The 25,971-nt window shown below is 40.6% G+C and overlaps 2 protein-coding genes across 2 annotated transcripts; both read right to left on the bottom strand.

Moving 5' to 3' along the window:
• Positions 1–1,126: 1,126 nt before the first annotated feature.
• RB195_007946 (uncharacterized protein) lies at positions 1,127–10,680 on the bottom strand (the record flags this gene model as incomplete). Its single annotated transcript, XM_064181859.1, has 24 exons — positions 1,127–1,213; positions 1,783–1,845; positions 1,902–1,961; positions 2,028–2,174; positions 3,104–3,271; positions 3,332–3,474; positions 3,654–3,727; positions 3,781–3,932; positions 3,987–4,121; positions 4,179–4,295; positions 5,113–5,268; positions 5,337–5,540; positions 5,598–5,762; positions 5,869–6,017; positions 6,116–6,201; positions 6,274–6,362; positions 6,423–6,548; positions 6,687–6,794; positions 6,871–6,987; positions 7,053–7,135; positions 7,212–7,333; positions 7,548–7,692; positions 7,812–7,877; positions 10,623–10,680. The coding sequence occupies 24 exons, from the start codon at positions 10,678–10,680 to the stop codon at positions 1,127–1,129; spliced, it is 2,820 nt and encodes a 939-aa protein (XP_064038615.1).
• A 2,239-nt stretch (positions 10,681–12,919) lies between these two features.
• On the bottom strand, positions 12,920–24,952 carry RB195_007945 (uncharacterized protein; the record flags this gene model as incomplete). Its single annotated transcript, XM_064181858.1, has 22 exons — positions 12,920–13,006; positions 13,612–13,674; positions 13,741–13,800; positions 13,922–14,068; positions 15,165–15,332; positions 15,411–15,553; positions 15,692–15,765; positions 17,081–17,232; positions 17,397–17,531; positions 17,595–17,711; positions 17,788–17,943; positions 18,519–18,722; positions 19,165–19,329; positions 19,817–19,965; positions 20,264–20,349; positions 20,427–20,515; positions 21,930–22,055; positions 22,632–22,739; positions 22,823–22,939; positions 23,005–23,087; positions 23,207–23,328; positions 24,855–24,952. 22 exons carry the CDS (start codon positions 24,950–24,952, stop codon positions 12,920–12,922), a joined length of 2,649 nt encoding a protein of 882 aa, XP_064038614.1.
• Between the last annotated feature and the right edge of the window lie 1,019 nt (positions 24,953–25,971).

Genomic DNA, 25,971 nt, shown 5'->3' with positions numbered 1-25,971 from the left:
CTGGCCGGTGGTGTTTCCGTTACGGTATCCATGAGACAGCAGCAAACTCGTTCTTTTGCACGCAAGCCACCGCTCCGCCCTCCGTTCGATTTCTTCTTGTTGGATACGCGCGTGTGTGCTTTACTAGGGCTGGCACCTACCCCAGCTCCTTGGATGAACTGGCGCTTGTGACCCAACGTGCGACAAAGAATGAAATCGAGAGTTCGGTGCTGCGCAAGTCTGCAGAATGACGGAAGAAGCTCTAACGCTGCAGAAAATGTGCAAACGTCCTCCTCGGGTCGTTTACTTCGATGGTTTTCTACTTATCCCTGCATTGTAAGGTCGTTTACCTTGCCATACTGCTAAGAAAAAGGCTTAAATGCTTAAGAAAAAGCTCAAGAAAGCCGCAATGAGGAAGATAAGTGTTAGCCCCGGCAGTGAACGACGAGAAGAAGATGCTTACAAACTTTCTGTTTTGCACGCAACATCGAATGCTATGGACGTTACTGCACAAAACACTAAACGTGGCGAATTGGTCTATGCGAGTGATTTACACAACTGTACCAGGCTTCAGACCGTGTTGATCCGAATATACCGTTTGGAACGTCAATTCCTATGAAGCGGTGTACTGTTCTGGACGAGGCATTCGAAGCAGAATGTTAAGAATGTTTTTAGAATGAATATTGAAATGTTTCTACTTTTAGTGTCATTGCGACGATGCTCAAACTTTATCCGTGATGAGCAGTTTTGGATTCCACTTCAAATAATTCACTGACAAGTTGCCAAGTTCCAACCTTCACAGTACTCAGCCATTGTTCCCTTTATAATGTCTCTTTGGGCCAACCTCGTATTAAATCAGTGTGTTTACTCTCGTTCTCACTGATATGATGCATATTTGTCGTCCACAGAAGTATAAAGACCTTGGCCTGCCGTGGGCGATTTAGAAACATCCTCAGTACAGTGGTGACCTCTTTACAGTGCACCAGCTTCCTCCTAACATTACTGAGCAATTCTCAAGATGCATCAAGAAGCTCTAGTTAGATCTTTATCAAATCACACCAATAAGAAACAGACAAATACAATACCCATAATACCGTCAAAAGAATATTAGCATGCAAAGAAGGCAAATTAATTCTGTAGACTAAAACTACATTCCTTGAGAATTGAGGAATTCATCAATATCAGCGACATTTGACTGCAGCAAATTCTCGTTTAATCGAACAGATTCCGTTGCCTTAAGAAGAATGATTAATTACTGTCAACTAAAATTTATTCTAGGATTCACTGCACTTTAAACATCAATCGCGAGATTTTGGCTCAAAACCTGCAAGAGATGAGGCGGGTTCATAAGCTAAAAGGTGTAATGCAGCCTTTATATGCCTATGAAAACGGCTAAATTTGCAAAACAGCAGATGTCATCAAATGTCTGACCAGGATAATCGTTGCCGGAAGGAAACACATTAGAAAGATTGAGGAGTTTTCCTGCGTAGTGATTAAATTTGCACACACATCTCGCATGGCAGAAAGCTGACCAATAATCGGGTTGCAATATACCAAACGCACCACAGCAAATTGAGGACAGAAGCGTCTGATTACTGGCACCTTATCTTGTTTCGGAAGGCAAAGTTAGAAAGAATGTGTCAAGTAATGATACTTGACGGAAATGCATTTTAAAAAATCAACTAAAAAGGAGAAACAGTAACTCCACAGGTGGAGTAGAGTTAATGCTCACGACTTTTTGCCCTCTAATGTATTTAACTTTAACTACACATTCCCAACAATTAGCATTATGAACAACTTTACCTGTTTGATAGGGCGACTGAGTGTTTGTAAATCTTCAGGTGGCAGTGTGTTGCAGAAGAAGTTCTAAATTAACAATAGACAAAATATAGGACACAGGTAAAGTATCCACAAAAACGCACCTCCACTTCCTGGGCAAAGCTTTCAGAACATTGACGTTCAATAGATAGTTTCATGCACCTCTGAAATTCAAGTCCTTGTATGCATATTAAATATGTGGACTGCTTCAATATAATGGTAAACCTTACCTGGAAAAGAGACGAATTGACCCCTCCAAATTTTTCAATAAGAGAAGCGATGTTCTCCTTGAAATAATTCCACAGGAACTGTTGTCCTACTTTACTCACACTTGCTCCATAGAACAGCAGCATGTGATCTTGAGCACGAGCTTTTCCCTGGAAATTGTGTTTAACTATCGTCTAGAAGAATAAACTGGAAACATTGGCCTGTCAAATGTGCTGGTGACTTAAAGGTGATTAGGGATAGCGTCTGAAGAAGAAAATCAGTTTTCTAGGGACTATTTTTCAAAGATTCGCGTTTCTGTTCTTCTTTCTCTCCTGCTTACACTGCTTTTTCTCGAAGTTTTTGATAAAAGTGACTTATGGTGCTGTTCTATACATCTGCAATCTTTTTCTTTCTTTCTCTTTTTCTTTGCAATCTACCTCTCAAGGGCTACCCTATTCTTGAATAGTCATGGATCTGCAATAAATTTGTTGATATCAAACCAAGGCGTGCAACTATGGAAGCTGAAAGCGATGTGTTGCTACCCTAAATACGAATGAAATTATGAGAGTGGTTTTCGGTACCTTGAAATGGTTTCAACTGGGCTGCCGTGAAATTTGAGAAAGGATGAGATGGGAGAGGGAGAGGAGGTCGTTCTCTATAGTCTTTTGTGGAGGTGGGGGTCGTTCTCAGGACCCTCACCTCTACAAAAGTAGTGTTTTTTTCTAAAACTTCTTACAGAAGTTCATGCTCATTTGACCATTACCCAATTCCAAGCTTTGAATTCTGTTTATTCATTCAGGGGTGAAAAAAAAATCAGGTTGAGAAGGGTCGAAACGACAAACGATGAAGCACGGTGCAACGTTGGAATCAAAGTGGGACCATCACGAACTGCAGCGAAGAATGGTGCTAGGTCCAAGTTCCTCCATCGATCAATGACACTACGCCCCACTTTACCTCTTCGAGCAGAACCGCTTGCGCAGCTGCACTCAGCTCGTTAATGTCGTTTTGACCCTACTATATACATATACGCCATCGTTATTTCAAAACTGCAGGTTCTTTTCTCTCCCCTAAACTAAGAAATATCTGTACCAAAACTCACATCTTGAATAGCGTACTTGAAAAGTCGCTGGAGCAGGTTCGGGTCTTGGGTTTGTGATAGCGCAGTGATGCAGTTTCTCTCAACTTCCGGAAATCCTACAGTCTCGTAAATTTGCAGTAGCTGGTTAAACGCGGACTCTCCTCCGTTTCTTACTGCATTTGTGAAAATCTGAAGGATCACTCTGTAAATGACAATTTAAAAAAATGAAAAGAAAGCGAAAATACCAACACAGAGGCGCAGGTCGGGATGTAGAGGTCGCTTTGATTCCACGTGGTCCGAAAACAAGGAGAGTGCTTTCTCAATAGTTTCGTCATGGCCAGCTCTCATTAGTCTTCCGTGTACAACAGCTCGCAAAATACCACGCTGAGAATCTTTAAGAAGATATCTTCAGTGGAAGCAAAATCACTTCATACAAGTAAAATAAAAATGGATGTTTCAATGCTCGAGTCTCGAGAGCCCGCGACGAAAAATCGCTCAAACTGGTATTATCGCACGGGAATAAAGGGAATAAATAAGGTTTCATGTTTGAATATTTTCAACAGTACAGAACCTTCGCCATCATGACAGTCCCATCCTAAGCGTGCTCCAAGATTTGCCATTACTGCTATGATGAAAGAATTGAACCTGTAGAAGTAATTTGCAGATTTGATCATTCTTCCTCAAACTGCAAAAACTACCGTTTTGAAATAGGGCCATCAACATAATTTAAAACATTTGCAAGATCCTCAATTCCTCCTGCTAGAGACTGCCAGATAATATATTCATCTTCATTTTGAAGAGATGCTAGGACGGAAAGGAATGTGGACGCTCCAGTTCGACCTGCTTGAACCTGAAACATACTATTTCAGAAACTCAGCTATATTAGAAACTAACAAAACCTCACAAGAGCAAACAGGTCGTTCACTACAGAGAATCGATCTAGAAGCAGCATATTGCCATTGGCAATATCTGGTATCATAGCTTGCAACATCTCAGGGCTATATTCCACGCGATAGAATCCCGTCGAACCAGCATTCAACTATTCAAAGAAACATTTTTGGTGGATCTCACGACATTTCAGTAAAAATGTGTCTACCTTCACCCATTCGTCCTCACCAACATTGGGCACTTCAATCTCCTGCTCAGGGTCAACAAGGAGAAACTTCCCTTTTACTTCTGCAGGATTGGTACCAACGCAGACATTTATGGGCACCTAAAAATGTCAATATCAAAATAGTTTTACTCTCTTAAGCATAAGGTTTGCTCTAGTATATGATTAATCAAAAGACATGAAGTTCGGTGTAGTTGCATTAGCGGCTGTCCTTGAAGCGATACGATGGAGCGCAACGGCCAGGATCGAGAGGGCCACTCATCACTGCAGTTCGCGATGGTCCTGTCCCACCTCAACTCCTGTCACTAGCTCCAACGCGCCATTTTCTTTGTGACCCGACTGCACCTTTCCTCTTTCGGAATGAAGGCCACTCTAGTACTGAAGAAATCGTCTCCAGACTTCCATAGCATTTAAAATCAATAAACTTATCATACATCGTGGATAATATTCTTTTCGAAGTTTAGAAGCGATAGTTGATCTTGGGATCAGTTTTGGAACTCTTGTAGAAAAGGAATTTATCATAGATATAGAATATCGCGATATAATACACAAAACCTACTCGTTGGTGCATACATAGGAGTTCATGGATAGAAAAATATCTCAAAAAGATTCGTTGTAGTGCAACGCAGTTTGTGAAAATTGGTACCAGCTTCAGTAAAGTACTGCTGTGTAGATGTACCCCCTCCAAAAAAAAGGTCGAAAGCCGCGTCGCCAAATCAACACTTCCGCAGAGCAACGATTGCAACGGCTCTATTCAGCAGGAAAAGAACGGAAAGACATTTCAAGTCTTCTAAATCAACAATCCTTTCACTAATAGCACAATCCAAGTAATCGATTTCAGATTATTTAGCTACTGGTTTCGCTATTTTCGTCTCTGATGCGAATAAAAAGCATTAAAACCTAAAACACAGATTGAGACCTGCCACAGAGAATTGCTCGTGTCCTCTCCACCATCCGCAAGGAATCTTCGTTGAGAAAGCGTCAAAATCCTGCTTGTTCCTTGTTGTTTACTACTGACAGTAACAACGGGATACCCCATTTGTTTGGTCCAACCAGACATTAACTTAGCAACATCCTAGAAACAAAAAATGACAGTCGGAAGTGATAAACCATCTGGGTATGACATTAATAGTACAACGAGACTTGTCCGGAGGCCTTGCCTAACGCTTCCCAGAGATCTAGCGTTATAGCATTGTCATATTGGAATTTTTTCAAATACAGCCGTAAGCCATCTTGGAATGTTGGTTCCCCGAGGTAGAAGAACAGCATACGATTGATGGCATTCGACTTAGCATATGTAATGTTGTCATAAATTTCTTCGAGCTCACAAGGATTGTCAATTTCAACCTGAAAGTAAATAAGGAAGACGTACAGTTGCGATAATAAAGTGCAATTCAAAACAACCTCTATTGGATGACTGTTTCGCAAACCATCGAGATTGAATCCTTGTGCTAACTCATCGTTTACAAAGTGCTCCCAGATCTTGAACTCTGGACAATTATATCCAACGAATAGGTACTCCATAAAAGAGGCAAAACCTTCTTTCAGCCACAGATCCGTCCACCATTTCTGGAAAGCAATTGAAACCTTCTCACTACATGCATGCAGTTGTAAAAATGCAAATTGCAAGTATTAATTAAGATGTTGTTGTTATCTTCAAAGGAGCGAAACAGACCATAGTAACAAGGTTCCCGAACCAAAAATGAGCGAGTTCGTGAGCTACAACGAGTGCGACACGAGATCTTTGACGAGTAGAAGATTTTGTCGGGTCTACGAGTAGAGCAACTTCGCGGTAAGTTACCAATCCCCAGTTCTCCATAGCACCTGCAAAGAAACTTCTCTGACTTTCAAAAAAAAAAAAACACAAAGCAATTCAAATGAAAGTCGGAGACAGTAGTATCAAATGAAAATGAAGTGCCCACCCATACTAAAATCAGGAATAGCAATGAGATCACATTTTGGCAGTGGATAATCTATACCAAACCAGTTATTATACCAGTCTATAGCTCTGGAAAAAAAAGAGTGGATGAATAATTACAAAGGCAGATAAGATATCAAGTAGTACATGTAAACTACATACTTAGCCGCAAGATCTAGTGAGAATGTCCCTTGGCATCGTTTTCCAGGAATAGTGTACACCCTTATTTCGGTGCCACTTTTTGAAGAAGTCTAAAATCAATGAAACCAAATATTGTGGAACGCCTTTCAAATGTATTGTGGATAACCAACCTGGATGTAGTCTAATTCCCCGACCACGAACGCAACAAGATAAGTGGACATTTGCGGCGTTCGGTCAAATTTAACACGAACTTTTTTGGCACCATGAAATTCACAAGGATCAGCACTCACAATTGGCTGAAAAAACGGTAGTGTCGATATGACGTGACATAGTATTAACTTAAGAAATAAATCAAGCTAATATAACTAATTAATAATCTATGAATAGAAAATATCAGTTAGACAAATTTTTAATCCTATGCTAATTTCATTTACCATATTGGAAAGCGCCGTCATCCCAGGATCAACAATTAGTGATATGTCGAATGTTGCTTTGTAAATTGGCTCATCGAAACATGGGAACGCATAACGAGCATAAGTAGACTGAAAGAAAATTTACTCGCAATGACAACAAGCAATGTTTTTGATCTAATCTATGAAGAGCGGAAACAAAACGAACCTCAAACTGTGTAGAGACAAGGAATTTCTCCTGATTTTGCTCGTCCTTATAGGAACTTCTGTAAAAACCACGCATTTTGTCGTTGATTTCACCGGTGTACTCGAGTGAGAGAGTGGCCTGCAAGTGCAAACCGTTTACTTTTTAAGGTAAGAGACTGAAGGCAGAAGAAATCGTCATTGTACCGTCTGCGGGCTAGCAAGAGCACCAAGGTTGAAAGTAACAATATTGAATTTAGGATCATATGAGTGCTGCAAATCCTTCATGACTAAAACGCAAAATCAGTAAGAATGTTTAATAAGCAGTACTGAAGAGTGTTGTTTACAATCAGATGTCCGACTTACCCGATCCATTTTCCAACGTCATCTTAGCCGAGTCAATTTTGATTGTCATCATGTGAAGTTTAATGACATCTGTGGCCGATAATATACGAATTTTGAGATTTAAACTTCCAGAAAATGAAAAACTGAAAACATAAGTAAAGTATATCAATTGAATAATACATTTTGGAACAATTCTTCGCCGCTGTTCAGATTTCAAAAGAAGAAAAAGAGAACTGAATCAGCATGTTGTATAATAGATATTGACGAAGCCTTGTTCGCAAATGTTGAAGCAGTCAAGCTTTGATAAATCTCATCAATCGCATTACTGAATGAATAAAAAAACATCATTGGACTTACGCAGTCATATCAGGGACGATATTTAAATCGTAGTGTTCTGGTACGGCAAATGTCGGCAGACGCTCATACTTTTCCTTCAATGGAGCTGGACAGGTCTCCATTTTACGTGCTGCAGAGAAGCTGAATGTGCGAAACACAGCAGTGTCTGAAAGATGTCTCCTTACGTACTGAGGGATAGTTGATGAAGAGCGAACATGTTTTACGGAACGTTCAGCGATAAAACACAATCTGAACTATGCTAAATGGGGAAAATTAAACTCGCACCAGTGCTGGGAAAAGCCGATAGGCGTATTCGTGGATAGCGTATGGGTGGTACTTGGCAAAGTAGTGCTGAAGGACAACACATTAAATTTCTTTTGAAGATAATTTGAGGTGGAGATACTTTGAGGTTACCTATCTTAAGGATCGTAAGCAGAACACATCCTGATTTAAAGGAATAATACCGTCACTACGCAGATTACATTCATTACTTCTACTTGACTGCTAGCAAAAAAAAGTTCTGCAACCTTTAACAGATAGGTTTTTTCTCCTGGCATAATTGTTTGAACCATAGTTCAGCTCTGAAATAGCGCAGCACTTCACCACAACCTGAAGCCTGATGCAGTTGTGTAGCTGGCCCGGCAGCACTCGAAGCGACATGGTGGAGCAGGCTATTGCGACCGATGCAGGGCCATCGCTAACTCCACTCAGATCACAGAGGTGAATGGAATTTTTCATGGTCCCAACTCGATCGCAACCGCTAGCACCAGAATAACGCTTCGAGCACGGCCGCTTATGGAACTGCCCTAGGCTTCAGACCGTCTCGATTCGTGGATCTTCGGCAAAAGGGACCCTCTTTTATCTCCGAACTCAGGTTGAAAGGAAACCACTACTGCACCGCAGTTATGTGTTCACGTGCAAACGAAACCGTTGCAGATAACCGTTTAGGCGATGTTGTACCATAAATAAAGACTTTTCCCGTAGCGCAATGTTGTAAGTCCTTCGTTATAATTCTCGACAAATGCATCATTTTTCACCGAAGTCACTACCGGTACTGATAGATGATGCGTCATAAAGTCCTTCTATTTTACTAGTGTAATCTGAACGTATCAATCATTGTTTGTCGATCGACGACTTCGTTTTCGCAGGTGTTGTCGAGTCAAAAAGATTTGAACTTTAGCGCAGTTCCGTAAGGGCCCGGTCTCAAGGTATAGCCGCTACTCATGTCTGCAGCAAGCACGGGTCCTGTCTCGATCGCAACCGCTAGATCCACCGCAACGCTTCGAACGCAGCCTGTTATGCAGGCTGCACCAATTTCCAGGTCGTTTTTATCAGACTTCATCAGTTTTTCAGCTATCTATTTTCCATTCAGATTGCCTTCTGCTCATATTTGTTTTAAAACATAGGGCACTCGAAGTAGATTTAACGTTGGTAACGTTGTGGAGACGTGACGCCTCACCCCATCGGTGAAAGCGGAACTGGTCTGGTCTAATCAATAGGATAGTCAGTTATCTCATCGAGAGAACGTGGCCGTCACTGACTTCAGGAAGAGCTTCGTTGATCTTTTTTTGGAGTCAATATGACGGGTTGCAGAGTAGGATCCTCTATATGGCAATGACAAACAAGGGAATACAAAGGGAAATCGGAAATTCTAACTAAAACAGAGACAAGAATGACTTGTAGCTAGACGCTCAGAATCAGTATTATTGACTCACTTTATGTGAATAGAGAAAGAGGAACAAATCAGCACCAAGCTTACACATAGTTCTACCGTTTTTTCACCACATTCATTTCAATTCAGAATCCTTAGAGGTTCACGAACGCGTGACTAGCCTCTACAATGACTAGGGGAAGCTAACCGATGTGTCAAGTCACCGTTTTTATCCTCCTAGACAAATCTGGTACCAATTTATTGACCCTGTAGGGATGAGAGGTTTGGTTCCCACGAGGGAGGAATCGAACCTCAGATCGATCATGCTGCAGTCACAGCAGAAGCTTTTACTGACTGCACTACGTCGTCCATATAGCAAAATAATCAAGGAAAAATCTGATAGACTTTGTCGACTAAATATATACTATAGTGTTTAAGGGAGAACGAATAATTCAGCGACCCGACCATAGCCAATAGCATGACGGGGACAAGTTCAAGGATCACTTTGAAGACTTCAGGAAGTCGGATGACAGATAGAAGAGATAAGACCTACTACCACATATGTACACAACGAAATCTTCAGGGAGTGGTTTCTACGCAGACAAAGAGAAGGGTTAAGGTGTACATTTGGGGATGGGCGGGCACTCAGCTGCACTCTTATTTCTGAATGCGAATGATTAAGTCGGGGCTCTAAGCAGACTCTAGGCGGAGCTCTAACTATGTATTAGTATTAGAGGATCTCTGACATTCATGCTAAGGCGGCTAAGAGAAAAAAAAGAAGATAGAAATCCCCGAAATAAGTGTCCCACCTCCAAGTTACACTTTACCCGGGAAGAAAATATCGCAGCTCAACAGGGATCAGGCCGGAGAAATTAGTGAACGAACGCAAGTGCAACGCTTATAGGATCCCGGGGTCCTGGGAGTCGTAGATGAAGCAAACTTCCCCACGCATACTTTTTTGAAGTGAGCTTGAACAGTGACACAGGAAAGTTATCCGTATAGCAAAGAGAAACAAAAGTCCAAGGCGGAATTCTGAATGGAAAAAGACATTAAACGACGTGGCAAGACGCTCAGCATCAATATTAATGCCCCACCTTATAAGAATAAAGAAAAGGGGACATATTGTACATTCTGGTGGTAGAGAGCTCAACCATGTTTTGACTCAACGCCTCTCGATAACTATCTGGTCACTTTCATTACGATTAGTTAAGTGAAGTTGAAGGATGATGCTTCTGGCGTTAATCAGTTCGCTTGGGATGCGCCCCCACGTTCATTTCAATTCAGAATTCGTTGAGGTTTACGAACGTGTAACTGGCCTATACAATAACTAGCGGTGGCAGGTCATTTAGCTAAGTAATCAAGCAAAAATCTATGAAAACTTAGTCGAATATCAAAATTTACAGCTATATAGTGGTCAGAGCAAGAATAAACCCTATTATCCGCACCTCTACACGATGAGATCTTCAGCAAACGACTCCTAGCTAGTCGTAGAGGCGAAAACATCGTTGATCCACGGGATCAAAGAATCGAGGGATTAGTGAGCGGACACAATCGCGACACTCATACGAGGTTCGGTGGGGTCCTAGAAGGAGTTCAGGGAAGAGGATGGAAACGATAGCGGTTCCCTTACAATATAATCGTATCCACCATAAACGTAGGAAAGGCAGCAGTGATGGAAAAAAACGGGGCGCCGAGCCGAAATGGACACAGCAGCAGGCGAGGGCAGAGACGCAGAGTGGCACTGGTCATCACGATCGTCTCGTAGCGACGCGATAAGAAATCGGAACGTCTTCTATTTACCATTGATCAGCTGATGTTTATATACATAGGTACGGGAAGTTGATAGACAGTTGATAGAAGGTTGTTGATCGCGAAAAGAAAACAAGCCGATCTTGTGCGGATAGTTTAATCTTTGGTCGGTTTTATCGTGTGAACTCTCACCTCGAACACTGATCAGGTTGGTGACGCAGTATCGCATTTTTTGTTATTACGCGAGATTTGTTTACCTACTTCGTACTTCTTCCTTGATTTTTTTTTGTTGCACAAAATGAAACAGCGTATAATTTGTTTTTCTTCCAACCTTATCTTATTGCTGTGGTATTTTGTACGGTAATTCCTTTATGGACTATTTTTTTTTCTGTTAGTTATTTGCTTTTAAAATTATTTTGTTACACTTTTCAAAACTTTTTTTCGTAGAGTCTCTAGTAAAGTTTCTGCGGCCAAATTCCTGGAAGGGCAGTCGCAAACAGAGTATAGTTGACCGATCGAAACGACCTAAGGCTTAGTGCAATTGCGTAGGTGGCTACGTTCGAGGTTGCGCAATGGAGAAACGGTTGCCATTGAGGTGGGTCTGTCGGTAGCTCCTCTCTGTAGAGAAGAGTGGGACCTTTGAGAGTCCCATCTCAATCATTATCTCTAGCACATATTTGAGCGCCGACGCTTACGCAACTGGACTAGGTTTCGGATCGAAATATAACTTACAGGAATCCTTTGTAATTTGAATCATCTATCAGGCTCGGCTACAGTGAAGTGAATTCAGACATTAAAGTTGAAACCAATCAGCAAGTTTTCTAATGGCTTCGTCTCTAGTTATATTTGAAAGCAAGCTCGGAACATCGTATAGAATAGGAGTTCAGTTAACCTTCTGAAGACATTCTTACTGGTTGCAATTATTACGTTTACTATTTCATAACCGTCCGTTGCATCAGGTACGAAAAGAGATTATGATAAGAGAAGTTTGCGGAGATAAAGGTCTACGGTTCCAAGAAGTGACCGTTCGACAACCGTACAAAAACAAGAAACTTCGGGAGTTTTTTTTTATTGATTTGCTTGAGCTGTAGCAAAGATTGGTATTGATCTAACAGCTAACGTTTTGGCGTTATTGCTTTCATCATAGCCAAGAATTAAATCAACCAAATTAATCAAAGCTACGTATTAAATCATGCCAAGATTCGAGGATACTGGAAAGTATCCTCGAATCTTGGCATGGAAAGTAGGCACTACTACGTTTTTTTCTTGTATTTAGCACGCATATCTCACTGTTAAATCATTTTATTGTTAGTTTTTATTGTTAGTTTTGCATGTGAAGCCTCCACAAGGCACTTTAGCGTGGGTAAATGCTTGTACTCTTCTGGACAAGTGTAACAGCAGAAATTGTCATTATCGTCAATATTGTCAATATTTATAATATAATATTATCAACATTTATCAGTGTCCAAAATTATAACGCATTAGCACCGTGAATATAATACCAAATCTATCACTGCTGTGCTTCTTTGCTCCTTTCTTTGCTTGATGTACGGGCAGCAGCGTATCACGAAACTGACCATATTGCGTTCTCGGTGGGAAAATATAGAGTTGGTAGTGTAGATTGCAAGCGTGGGCCAACTCAATTCTCCTTATTCATCGTGAAAAATGGGTGGGAAACGCCGTTTGTTCCTACGAGGTACGTTAGAACGCGTCACCCATGTAGACGCAAAATCCCACCATCAGTCTATTCCTTGCTTCTACTTGAATAAGCTGTGCAGTATATCGCGGTATAACCTTTCACCATTTCACTACATCCGTTCACAACAAAACAAACAACATAGTCTTTCTTGATTTACAAGAAAAATTCTATTGTTAGATATTTATCAAATCACATCAATAAGAAACGGGCAAATACAATACTATCCAAATCCATAATAATGTCAAAAGAATACTAGCATGCAAGATAGGTGAATTTTTTTGAATAAGGCTGAATTTACATTCCTTGGCTAGTGAGGAATGTGTCGATATCATTGACAATCCACTGCATCAAATTTCTGTTTAGCCGAACTGATTCCGTTGCCTTAAAATGAGATTTTATTATGCAATATCATGAAGACTATCCGGGTTATGGAAAGTTCCACAGAACATTCGGAGATTTCAGATATATTTGGGTTAAAACGACATGAAGCACGATCCAGTTGCGTAAGCGGTGGCGCTCGAAGCGGGGCGGTGGAGCGTAGCGGTTGGGATCGAGTGAGGAGACCTATCAGCACCGTTTATTGCTGCAGTTCGCGATGGTCCCATCTCGATTCGAACCGCTTCGCTCCGCCGCGCCGCTTCGAGCGCAGCCGCTTACGCAACTGCACCGAGCGTCATGTCGCTTTGACTCACTATAGATAGTACACTATTCTATCAATCTCTATTTGATACTGGAATCCGGATGACGTTTGCTTTATTCACTAGTTAGAGGATTTGATATCCCAAACCCAAACATAGTATCTTTGTTCAGGTTAGTTTTAGTTTTTAGTTTATTTTTTCGTACTGTTACAGTACCAGTACTGTAGGTGCTGGCTTTTCAGAATGTCACCAAACACTAGCTAGTAAACAACGGAAGAAAAGTGGACACCCAGTAACGACAACCAGTGCATTGCGCGGACTTATGACCCATAAGAAGAATAATTTTACCTGCTTAATAGGTCGACTGAGTGTTTGTAACTCTTGCGGTTTTAGGCTCTTACTGAGAAAACTCTAAATAACATCAATCTCAAATCAATAATGCCATAGTACAAAGATGAGTGTTGTGCGTATACTAACCTCCACTTCCGTCGCAAATTCTTCTGAACATTGTCGCTCAATTGATAGTTTCAAGCATCGCTAAAATTTGTATTTTTTTAATGAGAGAATACAATTAGAGTAATTTAGAATAATGAATAATTAATTAGATTAATAGATAATAGATAATTCCTATGGAGAATATTAAAAGAAAGTACCGTACCTGGAAAAGAGACGAATTAACACCTCCAAATTTTTCAATGAGTAAAGACATATTCTCTTTGAAATAATTCCATAGGAATTCTTGTCCGATTCTACTTATGTTTGCTCCATAGAACAACAACATATGATCTTGAGCACGTGCTTTTCCCTGAAAAATGTGTTGAATTCTATGTGTATGCACTTTTTTTAGTAAAATAAATGTGAATGTTTGCTACTTTGTGTTTTCTGCCAGTTGAACGCACATGTATTGTGATATAGTCGGTTTACAACGACATGAAGTACGGTGTAATTGCGTACGCGGCTTCTCTCGAGTGCTTGGGAGCGTGCTGGAACCTTTGCTGGCACCAAACATCGCTACAGGTTGTCATGGTCGGTTCCAACTGCTGCCTCCATCCCGCCGTTTCCAGAGCGTACGCGAATGCACCGTGTGCTTCATGTCGTCTTGAACTGGTAAGATATATAGTCGGGTCAATACGATATGAAACACGAGTGTAGTTGCGGTGCATTTGCGTACGCACTCGAAACTGCGCTGTGGAGGCAGCAGTTGGAACCGAGGTGGGCCGGTCGCCAACTGCAGCGATGGGTGATGCCAGCAAGGATTTCACCACGCTCCCAGCCACTACGTTTCACCGAAGCGCCTCGAAAGAAGCCGCGTACGCAATTGCGTACGTGTTTCATGTCGTTTTGATCCTACTATAAGATAAAAACATTGGAAGTTTACGGAAAAAGTAGCAGTAATTCCTGGCTTCGGCAATGAAGCAGGTGCGGTGGAACATAGCGGTTTGGATCGAAGGGACCTTTGCACACATAACTCATTGTTGCAGTTCGCGGTGGTATCACCTCGATCTCAGCCCCTGACTCGAAGGTAGTTTCGAGCGCAGCCGCTTACGAAATTTCACAGAACTCCATGTCGTTTTGAACTGACTATTTATGTAGACGTGGGTGTAGGAGAAATCCCACCACGTTGCTTATGCTCAAAGGTGCATGAAACGTCGCGTCGTTAATGTATGTTTCACTGGCGAAAAAAAATTGAATTTTTGACTACGTGAGGTTTCACCATATTTTTCATCAAGGATGAAAAACGCGAAGAAATGCGTTGAAAATGGATGTGAACATGCGAGATCAATTAATATCAGATAATACTAACAAATAGTGGAGTGGTTCCCAGATGGATTTCTGAGATCAGAGATGGATTTCGAACTGCTGAAGACGAGTAACTGGCCAAGAAGTAGGCGGTAACTCACATCTTTGATGGCGTATCTGAAAAGTCGCCGGAGTAGGTTGGGGTTTTGTGTTTGTGACAGCGCCGTCATACAGTTCCTTTCAACTTCCGGAAATCCTACACCCTCGTAGATATGTAGTAGTTCGTCGAACGCTGTTTCGCCTCCATTTCTCGCCGCACTCGTAAAAATCTGAAGCGAATACTGATACGAAGATGTTGAGAACTTCTGATCATTCCTTTAGAAAAAAAAAGAAGAAAGGAAATTAACAAAAAGGCGCAGATCCGGATGTAGAGGTCGCTTTGATTGTACGTGATCCGAAAACAAGGAGAGTGCTTTTTCAATAGTTTCGTCATGACTAGCTCTCATTAGTCTTCCATGAACGATAGCTCGCAAAATACTACGTTGAGAATCTTAAAGAGAAATTTTTAGTGAGTATCATCAGTGAGGAAGCACTTCAGCAGTGCTACACCTAAGCAAAAAAGAGAAAAAATAAAAGAATTTCATTTTTTCTATTTTTTCTGAAATAAATTGTTCAAGTAATACGGTACCTTCGCCATCGTGACAGTCCCATCCTATGCGAGCACCAAGTTTTGACATTACAGATATTACGAACGAATTGAATCTGTAAAACGTATGGCTCGTTAAAAACTAAAAGATTTTGAACCCGTCAAATTGAGCTTTTCTCTGGATCTAATTTGGCAGCAACGAAACCAGTAACTGGCTCATTTTCCGTCCTCGGATTTTTCTTCGAAAATAAGTTGCATAACTTGAACTAGACATTTTAAGAAGAAACTCATTAGGGTAAACTTTTAGTGCTTTACTAACTCATACAAAATGTGAGCGTAAGTGAGAGTTGAAGTCAAAGTCGCCAAAGGAGTAGAAAAAAAAACTACAAGGTGGACAGACAGGAATGCAAGCGATAGTGTTGATAGTTCTAGTGCCATCATAGGATCATGGGTTTTTCTGTCGATGCAGTACTTAAAGGCATCACCCCACGAACCTGAACAGGTATGAATTTCAGGAGGAGTGTTCGTATACGGGAACGTAGATAATGGAGGGGAAGATGATTCCGTTCATTTCTTCCTAATTGCCGTAGAAAACGGCCCGGAAGATACGGCTTCGAGCGCTCCGGTGCGCTATTTTCTACAATGAGTTCGATTGGAGCGCGGCAGCCTTCTGCACGCGCCGCATCTTCCGGGCCGTTTTTTACGGCATTTAGGAAGAAATGAACGGAATCACCTTCTCCCCCCTCCTCTCCATAATCTACGATCCCGTATACGAATACTCCACCTGAAATCCGTACCACCTCAGATTCGTTGGGTGATGCCTTTAATTTGATGCTTTTTTGTGAGTTTAGCGGTGCGTAAACCAATTTGATGCAATAAAATTGTTTTTGAATGTCTTAACAACATTCTGGAACCTATCTTTAAAATAGTTTCGTACAATAAAGTTCCAACTATCAATGGCTAATGACTGCCAAACAATGAACTCTTCTTCAAAGCACTGCCCGGCAATGGATGCGTCAGCTCAATACCGGCTATCTGACGGGGTCTTATCGTTGAAAGGATAAAGGGCCTGGTGTTAATCAGTCCACTTGGGGTGCGCCACCGCGTTCATTTCAATTCAGAATCGTCTGAAACCGTTTACGAATCCTCTCAAACAATTCTGGTACTAATTCATCGACTTCGGAGGGATTCGTAAGGACAGCGGAACCTCTTACAGACTGCGCTACACCACCCCTCTTATAGTTCTACAATTCAAAAGGAGCACTTTCGCAGCGTTGCTGATTTATGTACCAATCAATTCCAGGACACCGTGCATTTCTCTCTCTTCACGCTTGATAATGTGGGCCTCGGGAAGAATACGTTGATGAAACAGTTCAAGTAGTTTTCTTGTTAATTTTTCTTTTTTTTTCTGGTTGGAACTGCAAAAGTTACCGTTTTGCAATAGGACTATCAACATATTCCAAAACATTCGCAATATCCTCGATTCCTCCTGCTAATGACTGCCATATAATGAACTCTTCCTCATTTTTTAGAGCTGCAAGGACGGACAGGAATGTGGAAGCACGAGCTCGACCTGCGTGCACCTGGAGCATACTATTATTCTATGAACTCTTCAAACTTAAGATAAAAATAGAACAAAGTAAAATATACAAAAAACATATTAAAAAATAAAATTGAAAAAAAATATATAAAATAAATAGAATATAATTAGATAAAATAAAAGGACTAGAAGTTAATAAAAACGCACAAGAGCAAACAAATCGTTTACGACAGAGAATCGATCAAGAAGTAACATTTTCCCGTTGGCAATATCCGGTATCATTGCTTGCAACATCTCAGAACTGTATTCCACTCGATAGAACCCCGTTGCTCCGGCATTCAGCTAAGAAATAAATAAATTTTATACGATATTCGTAGTGGCTTAACAATTTGGGAATACACTCACTTTTACCCATTCTTTTTCTTCAACATTAGGCACTTCAATCTCTTGTTCTCGTTCTATTAGAAGGAATTTTCCTTTAACTTCCTTCGGATTCGAACCAACACAAACATTTACGGGGATCTAAAGGGGTTTGAAAGATCACGATCACTACTTTCAATATTTTCCCTCTTCTTGAAAAAATCATATAGTCTCGTACCTGCCAAAGTGGATTCGACGAATCCTCACCTCCATCGGCAAGGAATCTTCGTTGAGAAATCGTTAGAATCCTGCTTGTACCATCTTGCTTGTCACTTACAGTAACAAGAGGATATCCCACCTGTTTGGTCCATCCTGACATAAGCTTGGCGATATTCTGGAAGCAGAGCCATGATTCTTGAGTTATTTGACTTAATAATACTGATTACTAGACCCATGATTCTATGGTAAACTAATCACAGAATGAAAATAGTAGAATAATAAAAAAATAATAATAACACCAATAATAATAATAACAATAATAATAATAATAACGACAATAATAATAAGAATAATAATAATAGCAATGAATAATAATAATAGTAATAACAATAATAATAAAAGAAGAAGAGGTATTTAATAGAGTGTGCCCCTCTTCTGGATTAGCGTCCGCCAGGAATAAATTCGACCATTAAGGTGGGGATTCTTTTGCGGAAAATCTTCAGAATTTCCATTTTATTTCAAGAAATTCTTGCTGGCGAAATTACTCTTACATCTGACGCGGCGCCTTTGTCTCGTTCGAATAGCCCGCTACTAAACGAGTGAGGAAAATTGTGAGTGACGAGTCACGTAGGAGAGTTGAAGACAGTCAGTTACGCTTCAGGCGCAGTTCTATTTTATAGCAATCTTAACTCTCCAGACCACACCATCCTAACAATCCTAGCATTAATATCGGTTCAGAAGAGGTAAGACCTGTCCGGAAGCTTCTTGCAGTGCATCCCAAAGATCAAGTGTGACAGCGTTATCATACTGGAATTTCTTCAAGTACAATCGTAATCCGGTTTGAAATGTTGACTCGCCCAAATAGAAAAACAACATTCGATTAATAGCGTTCGATTTAGCATAGGTGATGTTATCATATATTTCTTCCAGTTCACAAGGATTATCGATTTCAACCTGAAAATGCAAAAAATAAGAAAGAGACAACGAAAGAGTACCTCCGTCAAGTTTCCAATAAAGATTTTAATTTTTAGTTTACCTTTTTTAGTTTAGTTAGCATTCCTAGGTCATTTTTAGTAGTTTATTTTTTATTTATTATTACTTTATCATTTTTATTTTTAGATTTTTAAAGTTCTAAAGTTTTTCTTTTTCGAGGTTCAGATTCATCACAGTGGGTCATAATAGTATCTTAAAACCAGTGACTTTTGAATTGACATGTTTTTCTGGAAAATATTTTCAGAAACATTTCATTAATCACAACAACGCTATTAATAGTAGAAATTACTCTATTGGTGGAATTAACTTGTTAATGGATAACATTAATATTTTGCAGGAACTCTGTAACTCAAAGAAAAACCTTTAAAAAAAACGGCATTAGAGCGCCTTCACGTAAACGAACCTCTATTGGATGACTATTTCGCAAACAATCCAAGCTGAAACCTTGTGCTAACTCATCATTCACAAATTGTTCCCAAATCTTGAATTCTGGACAAATGTTACCAACGAATAGATATTCCATAAAGGAGGCGAAACCTTCTTTTAACCATAGATCTGTCCACCATTTCTAGAAATAACGCTCGAATTTTTTTCTTAATTTATTTCTTAATTTAATTTGATCTAATTTTTTTTCGCATACTATACATAAAGCTGTACCCACAGCTAATTATTGGAGTAGATCCGAGAGGGCGAGTGTCGTTATTACCACAGAGGCACGCAAGAACTCGCAACTCGAACAAGAAAAGAAGAGATCGATGCAGCTTGCCACAAATTTGGGATTTGTAAGCCAAGTTTGCAATTTTAGCCCATTGGGATCTACCATTAAAGGACTACTACTTCTTTTTTTTTAATTTAGTTTGATTTTAATTCCCTTTGTTAATCTGATAATGAAATGGACAGCACATCAATGTCCTCCAGCAGTCATTTTTGGCATCGCTGTTGAATTTTTTGTCTGTTGTTTTTGATTATTTGCTTGTTTCTTGTATTTTTATATGTTTTTTTGTTCTTCCTCTGTATTTTTCTCTTTCATGAAGTTCCCAAAACACAAAACTTACCATAGTGACAAGATTTCCGAACCAAAAATGAGCAAGCTCATGACCGACAACAAGCGCCACACGAGATCTTTGACGTGTTGACGATTTTGTTGGGTCGATGAGTAGAGCAACTTCACGGTACGTCACTAATCCCCAATTTTCCATAGCACCTAGAAATGAGTCCCTTTGATTGCTTGAAATCACACACACATCATTCTAAATGATGGTCTGATATCATCAAAATCCCGTAGAAATATGGTAGGGTCAAAACGATCGCGGTGCAATTGCGCACGCGATTTCTTTCGAGGCAGCGCGGTGGAGCGTAGCGGTTAGCAGCGCAATGGGACCCTTGCGACGGTCCCACCTCAGTTCCAACTGCCGCTTCCCTCGTGCCGAGTTTCGAGCGCGTACGCAAATGCACCGTGCTTCATGTCGTTTTGACCCGACTATAAAATGGTATGAGCTTACCCATACTGAAATCCGGAATAGCAATGAGATCGCATTTCGGAAGTGGATAGTCTATACCAAACCAATCATTGTAAAAATCTATTGCTCTGTGAAAAATAAAAGTTGGGAAATAAAATAAAAATCTAGCAAAGACTGGTGATGTGACCGTTTTTGAGCAACATACTTAGCTGCAAGATCCAATGAATATGTTCCTTGACATCTCTTCCCGGGGACAGTGTATACCCTTATTATTGTACCACTTTTCGAAGAGGTCTAAATTAATTAATTTATTTATTTATTGTGCTCAATGACGTATCAGAAGGATGTGACAACGATGAGTATAAATAAATACAGAGAGTACAGCAAAAAGAATGGAATGAGCAGGGATTAGTCTCGTGTACGATTCCGGAAATTTAAGAAAACTTACTTACTTAGAACAAGAAACTGGTATAGTTGGGAAATTCGAGGAACAATCTTGGGTTCAGTGTGTAGACTAGGATTATAAGAGTGGTCTCGCTCAATTTTTCCTAGTAGTCCTGAGAAACGGCTTTTACGTACCCTTAGGAAGGACTGCAGGGCAAAGTGCCGGGGGCACTCAGTGGCGCCCTTATTTCTGGAAGTAAATAATCAAATCAATTGGGGCCCTAAGGCCTAAGCATTGTTCATAGAGGATCTATGACATGTACACTTAAGGTACTAGGAAAAAAAAGTAAGTTAGAGTTTCGGGAAATAAGAGGGTCACTGAGTGCCCCCCCCCCCCTCAACGACATTTTCCCCAAGCTGGATTTTTTTTTTCTGGAGGTACGTAAAAACGCGAAACCCTTGGAAAAGCTCCGCTTCACTCAACGGTTTAATCAGTTTTTACTGTTTTTACTTGATCAAACTGTTGAGGAGCACTGATTCTTTATTGCTCGCAGTGGACGTGGACCGTGCGACGAAGGCGAGGCGTTTCCACGTATCTCGTGGGGAAAAACACCATTTCCCACGTCATTTTCCAGGACGATTAGGGGAAACTGAGCCTGGCCACATTCATATTTGTAATTCACACTCTGAACTCTCTGTTTCTCCACAGGTTTCCGAAAAATACCTCAGTTCCGTGATATTCTGCCTTTGAATCTCAAACGCTACGTGGAGCGACATTGCAAAACTTCTTTGCACAAGTATAATTGTCCTTATTTGGGTTCTTCTTGAGCTACGTGATGTTTAAGGCTCACAATGTTTGACTTTTCTTTACAAGCAGAAACTTAGCACCATTTGTTGCGAAGACTAAGATTGGGCCCACGATAGGTGAGATACGGCACCACATTGACTACAGTAGGTTGAAACCGGCATGAACCAGGTGCAGTCGCGGAAGCAGCTGCGTTCAAAGCGGTGGGGATGAAGTTTAGTGGTTAGGATCGAGAGGGGGCCCTTGCTAGCGCCACTCATCGCTGCAGTTCGCGATGGTCCCACCCTATCTCGGGCCCTAGCTCCACCGCACCGATTTGAGCACAGCCGAATACATAACCTCATCGAGTTTCATCTCGTTTTGACCGGACTGTCCCTCCCTGGAATCCCTGCTCTCATTTTGATTAGAAATGTGAAAAAATGGAAAGTTCCCCAAATTCAAACTTCTAAAGCTTTCACAATAACTGTTAAAACTCACATTGGTTCAGCAAGAGTAGACCATTTTCAAGCTTGAACCAACCTGAAGATAATCCAATTCTCCAACCACAAAGGCGACAAGATAAGGAGACATTTGCGGTGTTCTGTCAAATTTCATCCAGATTTTCTTCACACCATGAAAATCACATGGTGTAGCAGTTATAACTGGCTGAAAATAATCCCGTACAGATAGAAGAAATACATATGGGAGTATGAGGGAAGCATTCTTCAATTTTCCCTGATCGCCCTGAAAAACGGCATTGGAAACAGCGTTTATTCCCACGAGACACGTGAGAACGCGCCCCCTTTGTACCCGTGCCCCGTGCACGAGCGTGCGGTCGAGAATCAATGAGGTGTCTTCATCCGTCTATTCAGGTAAAACCAATGAATAGGGTACTGAGAGAAGTGGATCATGTACAAATATAGGGGGTTGTAAGGTGCCTTGTAGGAAATAAAGTGGTTCCCACGCCGTTTTTCAGGATGATTAGGGGGAATTGAGCATGAATACGATCATACATACGTACTCTACACCTCCTAACATTATTTTTTCATAGTAAAACCCCAGTGCCGTAGATTTCTTGTCGTGCTGCTTTTAGTTTTTATCATATTTTTATTTACTTTTTTATTTCTTATATTCGTAAGCCACCACTCTGCTCGAATACCTCAAGCCCAGCACACATTTGTTTACTGTTGTCAATCTCTCAACGAAACAACATTTAAACAAAAACATTTTGAAAAAAAATACCATGTTCGATAATGCAGTCATTCCAGGATCAACAATTAACGATATGTCAAATGTCGCTTTGTAAATAGGTTCATCAAAACATGGGAACGCATATCGAGCGTATGTGGACTAAAAGGATGAGTTGAATGAACTAGCACCACATAGATTTGTTGACATTATTGAAATAATATTTAGTAGAATCCAAGACAGACCTCGAACTGAGTGGATGCGAGAAATTTCTCCCGATTCTGTTCGTCTTTGTAGGAACTTCTGTAGAAGCCACGCATTTTGTCATTTATTTCTCCAGTATATTCGAGTGCAAGAGTAATCTATCAAGTAGTAGTTGCAAATAGTTGTGGTTTTGTCATAAAATCACATGGAATCGTAATTATACCGTTTCTGGATTAACTTGTGTACCAAGTTCAAATGTGACAATATTGAATTTAGGGTCGTAAGAATGATGCAAATCTTTCAACACTGCAGAAGAAATTAGTAATTTCAATTCATAATCTGATAATAATAATTACTAATAATGATAAATGATAATAATAACAATAATTTGGTAGCATAAGGTTTTTTTTTTAATTTCAACTTACCTAACCCATCATCTAACGTCACTTTTGCTGAGTTAATTGTGATGGACATCTGGTGAAGTTTTATAACATCCGTTGGGGAAATTATTCGAATCGTTAAATTTAAACTTCCAGAAAATGTGAAACTGAAAACAAACGAACAAACAGAATAGGATTGATTTAGTGTTTACTTTTTTTTTTATTGATTAGACGTTGAGTTGTAGAAAAGAGGGCTGTACGCTGAACGCCTAACAATGGGAGCTAGAGAGGGTCATTTATTTAGCACAAGGAAGGATCAACGAAGTCTAGCTGCGAGATTACCTACCCTCAATTTGACGTAGGCACGGATGGGTGACTCCTGGAACATCGTCTACAGTAAGAAGCTAGAACACTGTTTCAGTACTTCTGGCCAAAGCTATGCCAGAGCGGAGAACTTTACGGATGTATTCTACTTGCAGATGAGGCGTAGAAGTCGCCGGCGTCGCCGTTTTCGAAAGTACTCGCAGAGGCTGGTCTTCGATTCTTTGAGCATCTTGTAAAAGCAGTCTCAGATCGCCTCGTCCAAATTGTCTTGAGTCCCAAAACGCTACTGGTCGTAAAAGAAACTTTTGGACGGAAGTGGTAATAGAAGGGGCAATTGAGGAGAAAAATGAGGGCAATTTGCATTGATGAGAGGTTCAGGCGAGGCATAGTTCTTTTTATAGGACAGCGGTGAGCGGATACTTCGTGTGGGAACTTATGGGAGTTTTAATCAAAGATTAAACAGGATGTATCTACGAATACCGAGGGACGACAAACCTTGACGAAGATACGTTATGGATACGTTAATGTTCATACTCGGCGTCGAATATGCGCGTCACTACTGTTTCATGACTGTTGACCGAGCACTACAGCAGATGGCAGCGTCTGAGGACTAGATAGCACTCGCTCAGTGATACGGTAACGAAAGAGGAAGCTCCGGGAGGTTACCTTTTCGTACTGATAGGTGCTCGGCTTTCTTCTCGGGCAACTTTCGTGGTTATGAGATTTGCACTGGTTGCATATTTTCCCGTGTTGGAGTGCATCGACGCCGAGTTTCCATGGATTCAACGCGGGAAGAGAAATGCAGACGCTACGTTGTTGTTTGTGAACTTTAATGGAAGGGTAGGTACGTATATATACATCGCAATTCCAGGATATTCCAATAGTTATTCCAGTTGTTCAAAACAGAAATCTTAGCCGAGCATTTTGCGTCTCCACGGTTGCGTCTTCGATAAGAGAGAATTTGATTGAAGTGATTGCGGTATTGATTGAACCGATTGGATTCAGTATTAGCTGAAAATGAAATCGCAATCATTAATCAGAATTCTCATTCCAAACTACGGTTGAGTATAGCGGCAGTCTGGAAGAGGTTTTAAAACCCAAATCAATTTTTTCTCTTTAGATTCTAGCTCAGCGCGTTTTTAAGATCGTTCAGCGACATAGAGGCCCAGCCTTCCTATCCTGGTAATAGTGAATCGATAGTAATTCCCGCAGACCGGCGAACATAATCCAGGAAAATTCAAAATTTGGTTCAAATTCTAGGGATAGTTTCCTTCTTGAAGCTAGCAAGGGACTCCCATCAATCCTTCATCTTCTTGGCGTTATATCTTGCAACTGTAACTTGCTAAAAAGATGATGAGTTTAAACTCACGAGTTCATATCTGGAATAATTTTCAACTCATAATGTTCTGGTACAGCGAATTTGGGTAAACGTTCATATTTCTCTTTCACAGGACAAGCTTCTGCCATGTTGTGTCCGTGGTTTGCCTGGATTTGTGCAACGGTCAAACGAGAGAGCACCTGCCCGGATGAAGAACGCTCAAAAAGTGAAGTTACCAGAGAAGAGTGGAATCTGTTGGAGAAAACGAAGTGATATAAATGATATTAAATTAAAATACCAATCCTTATCACTTTATCATGTCCTTATCATCGTTATTCTTGTAAGAACATGCTTACTTCACTATAAATACATGTTAATTAATTAATTAATGTTAATTCAACTAAGGCATTGTCTAAATAATCTCCAAGTCCTCTCTTCTTAATATTCCGGCATTTTGAACTGGATTTATATTTACTTATTGTGCCTACGAGGTGTTGATGAATCCTTATTAGTGCTCTGATACATTGGCAGGCTCTAGTAAGTCATGGTTTATTATATATGTGATTCAACACCATGGTGCGAACAGCTTTTTCAGGATCAGATCGTAATGGACGATCTGAAATAGACCAGGCACTTGTTAATAAACCACAAACGATTATTATTATTTAAAATGGAACGTATTGGATCATTCAAAGTGGATTAAAGGGATCACCCCACGAATCTGAGGTGGTGCAGGAGGAGTATTCTTATAAGGGATAGTAGATTATGGAGAGGGGGGTGATTCGGTTCATTTCTTTTAATCACCGTAAAAAAGGCCCGGAAGATACGGCTTCGAGCAATCCGGCGCGCTCCAGTCGAACTCCTTGTAGAAAATAGTGCGCCAGAACGCCCGAAGCCGTATCTTCCGCATCGTTTTTTAGTTTTTAAGTTTCCCAGCCACATGTACTTTCGGGTCAAGTCAGTGTTTTTACCCTCCCAAACAAGTCTGATGTAAATTTATCGACCCGGAGGAGATAAAGGGCTTGGTGAGCACTAGAGCGGATTCGAACACGTGATCGATCGTGCAGGAAGCGGAACCTCTAACCACTATACTACACCAGCGCAAACTTATACACATATATAGTATAAAATTGTATTAGCCAAGTAGAAAATGGGCGATTTGTATATT

This window comes from Necator americanus, chromosome I, assembly GCF_031761385.1.
Source record: "Necator americanus strain Aroian chromosome I, whole genome shotgun sequence".
Classification (NCBI taxonomy): domain Eukaryota; kingdom Metazoa; phylum Nematoda; class Chromadorea; order Rhabditida; family Ancylostomatidae; genus Necator; species Necator americanus.
This window is presented reverse-complemented; position numbering and strand designations above follow the sequence as displayed.